The 10527-nt window shown below is 40.8% G+C and overlaps 1 protein-coding gene and 1 long non-coding RNA gene across 2 annotated transcripts; one reads left to right on the top strand and one right to left on the bottom strand.

Moving 5' to 3' along the window:
• The first annotated feature begins 1548 nt into the window (after positions 1-1548).
• On the top strand, positions 1549-8784 carry hdgfl3 (HDGF like 3). Its single transcript, XM_056279255.1, has 6 exons — positions 1549-1741; positions 2364-2440; positions 3137-3275; positions 4268-4426; positions 5795-5929; positions 7219-8784. Exons 1-6 carry the CDS (start codon positions 1658-1660, stop codon positions 7243-7245), a joined length of 621 nt encoding a protein of 206 aa, XP_056135230.1. The 5' UTR covers positions 1549-1657; the 3' UTR covers positions 7246-8784.
• On the bottom strand, positions 5519-10437 carry LOC130111952 (uncharacterized). Its single transcript, XR_008810192.1, has 3 exons — positions 10351-10437; positions 7036-7099; positions 5519-5836 (listed from the first exon to the last, which is right to left on the bottom strand). It is a non-coding gene; the product is annotated as an uncharacterized LOC130111952 (long non-coding RNA).
• Between the last annotated feature and the right edge of the window lie 90 nt (positions 10438-10527).

Consider the following 10527-nt stretch of genomic DNA (forward strand, 5'->3'; position numbering starts at 1 on the left):
ACACACTTTATATCTTAATATTATTCTATGTATTTTAATTTTTAGTACACAACATTTTTCATTAAAAGTTTATGGATGATCAAGTCTGCTGTCAAAACAAGGATTTTGAAGTGTGTTTGGCAGGATTTCAATGATCCTTGTAAAGTTCAGTAACATTTTTCATCATTAAGGATAAATCAAATGGATGTGCTCTGGGAACTCAGTTTGCTTCACTTGTATATGACCCTGGGTTAGCTAACTGCTCCCTCAGTTTCCTCAAGACGACCATCAGACGGTGTCATAGTGAAGTAACTATAATTAGCCTTTACCTACAGTACTACTGGTAATCTTGAAGCGAATGTCACAATTTTATTCAAATATACACCTTGAAGGAACATAGTCCTGTGTCCATTGATAGTCTTTTCTCATTGCTGATATTTATAGCCCTGCGATGGCTTGGCGGCTTGTCCAGGGTGTCTCCCTGCCTGCCGCCCAATGACTGCTGGAATAGGCTCCAGCATCCCCGCGACCTTGACAGCAGGATATGCGGTTTGGTTAATGGATGGATGAAAAAGAGTTGTTTATTTTTCAGTTCTCTGTGAACTGAGTCAGACATGCAAATGCTCCAAATTGAGCATAGGCACATTATGAGACAACCCCCCCTGCCTCCATCCCCAGGTACACTTGATTTGCAGCCAATAGCACAATAACTACATTCACCTGTACCTCAACAGGATGCACATACACACAATTAATGCCAACAGCATATTAACTAAGACAAATATTCACCTGCAGTTTTGCAGTTTCCTTCAGTTTTCCCGTTGGACTTTTGGGGCTCTGTTGATGGTGACTAAGTCCTTTGACTATGCGACAAGAAATTAAAAGATAATAACAGTGACATCAGACAGAGGCTCTGGTTTAGGGGCTCCCTGAGCCCTTGGGCCCCTGGGCATTCGGTAATCCACTCATAATGTTTTTTTGTTTTTGTTTTTTAATGTGACACCATATTGTGGTCTTAGCAGTCAACACAACTATTTTGAAGGTTGTTATTCTCAAGTAGCACATGGCCTCTATAGGTTTATATACTCGAGATTTATTGTAAAAACAATATTTGATATCAAAACAACCCGTTAGCCCTTTATGTAAAAAAAGTTAAGGTACCTTTGACCCCTGTCAGACATTATTTCAAATTTGATTGGACGATCATTAAATTGATCGCCGTTTACTGGTGATTTTCAAGATGAACTGACAAATGTTCGGTGTTTTACAGCCAACAGCCAACCTGGTTATTATTATTATCATTATTATCTAGAAAACAAAACAAAAAGCCGCCCTCCTCATCACGATGTCCAGTAAGGACAACAGATCGGTGTTTTAGTTACGTTTTTGCCCCCCCCCCTCACACACACACTAACAGGGGCTCCTTATTGTTGCCCACCGACATCTGCGAAGATGATCGCAGGCTACGGCTATTCACGACTCGCCTTGCGCACATTTTTGCGCGCAGGGGGATAGCCTTTTCCGGGCCTTTTCCGCGTTTTTAATTATTTATTTCCGTGTAAACTGCAGTCTTGATATAAAAAACATTGATGGTCGATAATTTACTCCTGCGCTGAGGGCCAAGGGGACTTTAAAATAACCTAACTATAGCTTAACGTCGGATTGTTCAACGGACATCATGGCTCGACCACGGCCGCGGGAATACAAGGCAGGAGATTTGGTTTTTGCTAAAATGAAGGGATACCCACACTGGCCGGCGAGGGTGAGTATGCAATGCAGCCGAGCTGAAAAGAAGGGAGGCGGGGTTGCCGGAGACAATACGACCGATGCTTCATGCACATATGCTGCGGTACTCAGGCTCGCACCCAGAGACGATTTGTGGGCATATTTGGTGACTTGAGTTATCGACGTTGGTCAAAACGAAATCGGTTTAATTCGAAGGAATTGAGCTCGTGTGGGATGACCGATGACAGACAGTGCAAGGCTACAGCCCGCCTCCCCTTCGTCTCCCCTTTTGAGGGAGAACGTTGTTAATCGCTCGGCGCCGATTTCGTTTTAAGAGTTTTACAATGTAAGACGTACGTCGTCCCTGTTTCAGCCGGATGCGGGATTTGTCACTCGGAACAGTTTCATCCCCATCTTGACTGAATTGGGATAGAAATGACCTAAAGTAACCCGTGGCGGCACTATCTGCAACGGATTTGTAGGGAGAATTTCCCGCGAATGAGGATTTGTGTGTGTGTGAGGGGGGGTATTTTTGGTTGCACATTTGAATGGCACACCTGGGTTTTCTGAGTTGATGTACAAGTATCTCTAATGTTTTTCTTTTACACACACTCATCTCCCCCTCCTCCTCGCCCCCCCCCCATCTCCTCTTTCCTAAGATTGATGAGCTTCCAGAGGGAGCTGTCAAACCGCCTGCCAACAAGTATCCCATCTTCTTCTTTGGGACTCATGAAACGTAGGCAAGCTCCTTCCTCGTCCTGCAAAGTTAAAGTGACAATCCTGGTGATTTAGACACAAACAAATGTCCATTGTGATGCTTTATATTGCCGGCGTATGCAACACAGTAGCCTACCCGTGAATATTTAAATCGAGAACAACGTCGCTTTCAGCTAATTTTAATGGTTACTTGTCGGGTAGGACAGTGACTGGCCCGTAGCCTCTCACATCTTCACCGTAGTCGCCAAACGTGTTAGAAGCAGGTCGGTCGCAGCGAGGTTTGAAGAAGATTTGGCACTAACCTCGTAGAATAACTTTACTAACAGATATTACATCGACATCAGCCAAAAGCCACTTTCAACCATGTTGTGTGTGTTTGGTGGTGCTGATATGTAACAGAACTGGCAACCCTGTTTCATTTAAAATAAACATGGAACTGTGGGAATTAGTGGTGAAACATGTAAACAATGCCAGCAAGTTAAACAGCAACACAAATCTTCAGGATTGATACTTTAATAAACACAGTATATATATGCTGAGATAGGATGTCAAAAATTACATTATAACTACATAAGATGTTATGGAACCATAATAGTAGCTATATGCTGGCAGAAACTGTTTGTGTGCTTTTAAGAAGCTTGTCACAGACAGCCATTTGGGTTAGAGGTGTCTCAGTACATTAATCCTTGTCCGAATATATCTCTTTTCCTCTTAGTGCATTTCTGGGCCCTAAGGATCTTCTGCCGTATAAGGAATACAAAGACAAATTTGGCAAGTCCAACAAGAGGAAAGGCTTCAACGAGGGCCTGTGGGAGATTGAGAATAACCCTGGAGTCAAGTTCACAGGCTTTCAGGTTGGCAGTCTATTAGGGCCATAGTTTGGGGTAGGAAGAGAGAGAGAGAGAGAAAGAGAGCAAGAGACAGAAGTCTAAAATGCCAGACAGATGCTGCTCTCGACAAAGCTCCATGGTTGCTTTGCCAAAACTATATAGATATTATTAAAGGGGATCCTCAAAGCAGAAGGAAAGGGAATTAGAAGCTGGGATTGTTTATGCCTACCTGCAATTTTACAGTGATTAATTTGAGGGCTCATTGTTTTACTTGGCGTCGTTAATCATTATAACCAAGTTAAAAAATATCACGGAATATAGGTACGATGTTGGTATACCAACATCAAAATCTATCAAGATGAGATATAATATAAATTAATTTATTTGATTTCGGTAAAAATTGTCATAAACTGACAGATGGGGAAAGGGTGAAATGTTTAATAACCTTAACTTTACACATAGCCCTGATTTCCAGTAAGGACAATCTCTTCTGTGCCCCCACTATTACTGTTCAGTCTCATACTGTGGGTCCTCTTTTTTTACTCTAAATAGACTTGTTAGCGGTTCTCTCCATGGATAACTTAGGTATGGCGAGAGGATGTGCACAACCCAAGATTATTCAGATCAGATCAGTAAAGATGACAGACACATCATTGATCCCTTTGGGGAATTTGGGTCATTGCAGCAGCAGATCCTAGAGAAGGTTGGTAATATAACAGTAGTCACACCAACTGAATGGCATGAAAGTTACTAACAGAACGGAACAGAACTCTGACTTTATTAATCCCTGTAGAGGAAATGCATTTATATACTGCAGCAAATGAACAAAAACAGATACACCAGCCTGCTAAATCAAAGATACATGATCTTCAGATTTACTGGTTGACTAATTGTTGTTGAATACAAACTGAATTATGTCTGAATTATATAAGTAACTCATTGTCTTTATTTGTCTAAGACAAATAACTAAATAATCACATGCATTGCCAGTAAAGAGCTAGCATGTCCACACACAGGCCATCCAGCAACAGAGCTCATCAGAGACAGAAGAAGGGGGCAACGCAGCTGATGGCAGCAGTGAGGGAGAGGAGGGAGACTCCATAGAGGAGGAAGATGACAAGAAGTTGAAGGGAGACAAGACTGGATCCAAAAGGAAAAAAACGGCCACCTCTAAGGTACAGTGCTTTTAACGAATTTTGAAATACATACAGTGCTTTAATAGAGGCTGGAGAAAGGGGCTCGTGACCAGAGACTTGCAGGCTCGAGTCCACCGGGTGGAACCAGTTTGGGTGAATGAGCTCTATCGAGGCTCCCATGAGAAAGTGCCTTTCTCATGGGAGAAAGGCACAACATCTATCGGCTTCAGAGAGGCTGCTCAGTGCCATTAGTAGAAAACTGGCTGCACTGGGAATCTTCCACATGCGGATGTCGTACCAACAAGAAAACAAAGATGCCAGTAATCAAAGATGGCAGATTTTTCACCATTTTATCTTTCTAGTCATGTTTTGTAATGCTACCAATTGAGAAGTTGCACCCTAGTCAACTGTAACATGTTAATACCATTGAAAGCTGAATCTGAAAGGACATAGTGAACAAAAGATTTCGGGAAAGGATTGCTTAACATATTTTTTAGGCTGAAAAAACAGCCGTAATTTTGCTGCGATATTTCACTGTGTTTAGTTCCGTATTTATCTCAGCCGGGCAAGGCTCTGCTGTATTCAATATGGTTATTTGCCTCTGTTTGACCTCAGCATTATTTGAGATAAAAGCTATGTGGCTTTCTAAGTGAATGGAGGAGTGCAGAGCTCGTGACTGCCATATTTGTTATCGCCACTGTAGATGGAAGCAGGTTGAAAAAGTCATCCACATCCCACCCCTCGCTTAGCAACTGCTGTTGCCTAGCAACTGGGCTCCATTATGCACAGCACATGTGGTGCATCCAAAGGAATGCACTACACTACAGCATTTTAATAGAGCTGTCTGCTGATCCAAGAAAATCCTGTCACATCACCAAAAGGCCGGACCCTATCTCGAAAGGGCTGAAGGGGGCTGATGTACCCTCTTATTAAATTTTCCTGCTTGTTTAGGGCAAATGGTAGGGGATAGCAACATTTGCTTTGATATGCTTCTTTACACTGCTCGCCCAGAACTGAAATCACTGTGTTTTGATAGTGTGCTCTTGAAGCACACTGACATTTAATCTTGGTATTGTGTTTTAAGGTCATCCAAGATTTTGTTTTAGTGTGACAATCATCTGCTCACAGCCATCAAAGTTTTGTTGAGTTATTTTAAAGATTTCTTCCCCGTTATCGGACAGAGAATTGTATATTGAAAGGTAGAATGACATAGAGACAGAGTAGAAGACAACAAAAAAGGAAACAAAGGTCCTGGTCCAATGTTGTTCTTAGGCTTGATCTGATTGTTGTTTGATATATTCCCATCCCAGGCAAAGCACATCATTCTTTTCTGGCTCATCATTCTAGCTGAAAACAAACTTTCACACAACATTTGTTCCTGTTGCCCGATCTCTTTGTCTTTGGCAGAAGTCATCAAAGCTGTCAAGGATCTCGTCTGGGGAAGAGGACCTGGAGAAAGACGGGAAGGACGATGACCAAAAGAGTGGCTCCGAGGGAGGAGATCCTGACAATGACATCATTCAAAATACCACTGACAACAAGGCAGGTTTTGTTACCATCAACACATTCACAAAGCAATGCCTTGGACCAATCATTTATGATCACTTATATGACATTATTCCCCCCATTATATGTAGTAATCAGCCCAGAGTCCTATGTGGTCCAAGTCTAATTATGATGTTGAAGCCTCTCATGACAAGTGCCAGTTTTTACAAACTTTTAACGAATAAGAGAAAGAAAGTAAGAAACATGATGAGAAAAACTGTTCAGAATAAGAGCAATCTCACATTCTCCAGCTTTATCAAGCAGCATTTCTAGGAAATGGCTGTAGTTGTGAGTAGACATTTTTCAGCTGAATTTATCCCCTTTTTTTAGGCCTGTTCTGTCTTGGTTTTGACCAACAAAGTAACTCATACAGGGTTCATCACTTGCGTTCTTGATGTTCAAAGTTAATTCTGAATCTGATTTGAGTTTCTGATAGAGGAGTTTAACGCATTTGATTCAACTGTATTTACCTGTTTTCAGCATGAGCATATACATATCGGATTGAGGGCTATATTAATAAGCTTGAGTTGACTGGACTACTTATTCTTACAACATGACTGCACAAGTTTCATTAGCTAAACATTAATGGTAGGTTTCTAGCAGAAGTCTTAATTTAGATGATAAGAGTGCCAAGTACATTTCAAACTAGATTTATGGTATTAAGTGGCACACATAGCCACATCTTAAAAAAAACATCCCTTTATTACTGGAAGCTACAGATTTATAATTATATGTGGCCATATTAGGAGTGTTTCTGATGGTAACCTTCCTCAGTATCCTCACAAGGGTCTATACCCCAAACCCTCTGTTTGTCTTTTACCCAAACCAAGGTTTGTATCAGACCCCTCCCCCTTCACTTTGTTTCTTAAAGCAGTTTGTCACTTGGAAAAAGCGCTCAATATGGAAGAAATAAAATGGTAATTAAGTTTTATTGTTGGTTTTTCTGTGATTAGATCACAGTGGAACAGGTGCATAAAGATGTCAACTTGTCGTCATCTCAACAGCACATTACAAAACCACTTATTCTAAGCATTTCTTTGACCTGAACTGGCAGAGGTGGACATTTGGGAAGGATGTCAATGTTAAGTCAGCAAAGTTTCAACCTTATGCATCTGCTTTAATTTCTTCAAAGGCTGCAGTTCAACATCTGACCTCAAGGAGTTTTTCCTGAAAAATATGAACGGGAATTATCATCATGAGTTCAGAGTTAATGTCACTTATCGCTGTAACATTTACATGACTGTTTATTAATCAAAAATGTTATTTTCTGCTTTTGATTTCTGCAGAACCAGCTGCTCAGAGAGGAACATTAAAAGCGCAGAGGCCAATTAAGGGACGTCACACTTGGTTGCCGTGGATATTGGAATTCTGATCTACCATTATGTTTGCTCATCAGCACCATCTGTTGGCCACAAATACAAACACCACACATCACTTGAACATGTTTGTACAAGGGATGCAGTAATCCTTACTGGCAATATCCACTATCAGGTCAATACCAGCCCAAAATCGGGGTTGCACCAGAACACTTTGGCTGTACTTAAATGTTAAGCCAATGAGCACATGCTGAAAAACAAATTTTCTGCCCTTTTTCCATTGTTCTGAGTGGCTGAACTCCATATTGTCCACGAAAAGGAATGTTGTATCTGAACCAATGCTGACATTTTTGGTGTTTGAAATCAGCTTTGCCAGTAAAAAAGTGATATTACTGCCTCCCTACCCTGTATGTGATATGAAACGTGTCTATCATGTCTCTAGATCTCTTCGGCCTTGGGGCAGCTAAAACTGCAGAGGAAAGTTGTCTTCTCAGAGCTTCATAACCAAACAATGTAAGATAACCATAAATCAATATTCATACATGCCCATTATTACCTCCTTATCTGAATCGAATCATTCATGATTACCAGTCACCATGTACAAAGATGTTTGATAAGATCTCCATATACACACTCATTTACGGTCTATGATATTTGTTGGGTATTGCAGTGTACTGATCACTCTAGTTGTAGCTTGAAATAGCTTTTTTTTACAAGGATAAAAATGGAGGGACTTGTGGAATCCAGTAACTATTGAACATTATCCATGACACTATATGTTTTATGTAACCAGAAAAAGACGAATGGACGTACATAGATAAATGTATGAAGTGTTGTGCACAACTGGGTTACACATTGTAACTCAATATTAACTCTATCTGTATATTTTACTTTTGTTGTAGAATATAGGACTACTATTTTACTTGGACTGCTCTAGGTAACAGCTCATCTTTTTATGGAAAAGTGATATATTGTTTCTTCTGTGTATCTGTGGGATAGGTCACTGTATATTTCAAAGCTTTTTTATAGTGGCATGATCAACTGTTGTACTCAGAATCTGTTATTTTATGAAGATTCCAATTGACCCTTAGTTTTAAATCATATATTTGTCCTTAAGCGGTGGGTGTGGGAAAAAAAGAAAGAAAACACAACAAATCTGTGTTTTGTTTGAAGGGACAATTAACCCCAAAATCAAAAATACATGATTTTCCTCTTACCTGTACTGCTATTTATCCATCTAGATCGTTTTGGTGTGAGTTGCTGAGTTTTGGAGATATTGGCCGCAGAGATGTCTGGCTTCTCTCGAATACAATGGAACTGGATGGCACTCGCCTTGTGTTACTCAAAGCGGCAAAAAATATATCTGAAAAACGCAACAGCAATGTCTCTTTCCAGAAATCAAGACCTGGTTACTGAAGATAATCCACAGACCTTGTTGTGAGCAGTTTCATGTAGGTGTAGTTCGTTCTAAGAAACTAGTTACTGTATTTCTTGGTGCTTTTACCAACCCAAGCCAAGTGCCATCCAGTTCCATTGTATTCGAGAGGAGGCAGACACCTCTATGGCCGATATCTCTAAAACTCTGCAACTCACACCAAAACGATCTAGATGGCACTACAGGTAAGTGGAAAAATATGTATTTTTGATTTTGGAGTGAACTGTCCCTTTAACCTTACTTTTTGTTGCCTTGGTTCAGCATTCCAACATAAGGGTGCACACAAACAGTTTACTTTCAAATAGAGGCTAAGAAGTTGGATATCACAGCTGGAAGAGAAGGTGGTTTTCATTCAAAACATTTGAAATAACTAAAGATTTACATTACACTGAGATAATTCCTTTTGAAAAAGCCAAACTCAATTTTATGATCATTTCTTTGAGTGTTACTTTAGACTTGATTTGGGGAAGCTGACACCAAATTGCTGTCTTATTCTTTGCAGTTGCCTTTTGTTGCGTCCATAGTTGTCTTTATGAAATACATCCTATTTATTTTTAATGATAGCCAATTAAGACACTGTCTATATGTAAACTCATGTATTTTTATTTCCCTAATGTTTAATCTTTGTTATGCTCGTATTTGGAACATATTTTACATTTTCAAAGTTTGTAGTTTACTGTAAACTGTTTTTGCTGTTTATGAACACGATTTTTGCAAAATAAACTCATTGGAATGCATCCTCTGTTTTTACTGATTGTTCAATGATTAGCAGTGTACACTAAAATAATTGTCTGTGAAATCAGATGAACAACAACACTAACTGTGGCTGGATGTGAACTACGGGGAAGCCAGCGGGAGCTTGGCTCCCCTTAATAAGACATGAGCTCCCCCGAAAACATGATTTGTGACATTTTTTTGGGGGGGGGGGTTCTCTAAAATATTGACAATGCCATACATTTCTATTTTTCTGTGTCTTCATCATCATGGATCATGCGTAAAATTAGGCTATTATTATTATGATTCATACATGAGGATCACTAATTCACTTTTAATTTAATAAAAATACCGCGGCACGGTGGCACAGTGGTTAGCACGGTCGCCTCACAGCAAGAAGGTCCTGGGTTCGAGCCCCGGGCTAGTCCCAACGGTCTCCTCCCAAAGACGTACGTAGGTCAGGTGAATCGGCCATACTAAAGTGTGTCTTCGCACGCGCCCTGTGTGATGGCCTGCTGGGATAGGCTCCAGCGACCCTGAGAGCAGGATAAGCGGTTCAGATAATGGATGGATGGACAGATACCGGCATGCATGCAATTCTTACCATCACCATCGAAGCGTGGCGGCGCAATCAGAAAAAAAAACTTTTTGCTTGCGGCTATAAATGTCTCTTTGCAACAAGAGTCACAGTCAGCCCTGTCTTTGAGGCACGCGCAAGTGCCCCCCTCCCCGGTAAAAAAAAAGAAAAGAAAAGTGACATCCCCGAAAGCCATGGTATATAGTTCGCACAATGAATTGTGGTACTTTTGAAATCCTCAATCGTGAGGGATTAAAGGTTCCATTTGTGCAACAATATTACGAGGAATTTATCGCGTTGTGCATTTGAACTTAAATATTTTGCTTTCTGCCATGCATGAAATGTTTCTCAAATCGTTTTCGTAAGGCTGTCTTACGAGTCTGGAAGTGCGGCGCCTCTGCAAACGGTGACGGAGGCGAATGGTGACAGAGCGGCATGGCTCAGGAGGTAGAGCGGGTCGTCCAGTAATCGGAAGGTCGCTGGTTCGATCCCCGGCTTCTAAGGAGATTGTGTCGCAGTGTCCTTGAGTAAGACGCTGAACTGCTCCTGCTGA

Source organism: Lampris incognitus, chromosome 4 (assembly GCF_029633865.1).
Source record: "Lampris incognitus isolate fLamInc1 chromosome 4, fLamInc1.hap2, whole genome shotgun sequence".
NCBI lineage: Eukaryota > Metazoa > Chordata > Actinopteri > Lampriformes > Lampridae > Lampris > Lampris incognitus.

Excerpts from the sequence above, each read along its gene's own strand:
- hdgfl3 (XM_056279255.1), top strand. The coding sequence starts at position 1,658 with ATGGCTCGACCACGGCCGCGGGAATACAAGGCAGGAGATTTGGTTTTT. Across the intron at positions 1,742-2,363 it reads ACCCACACTGGCCGGCGAGG|ATTGATGAGCTTCCAGAGGG; the intron begins GTGAGTATGCAA and ends CTCTTTCCTAAG. Across the intron at positions 3,276-4,267 it reads TCAAGTTCACAGGCTTTCAG|GCCATCCAGCAACAGAGCTC; the intron begins GTTGGCAGTCTA and ends GTCCACACACAG.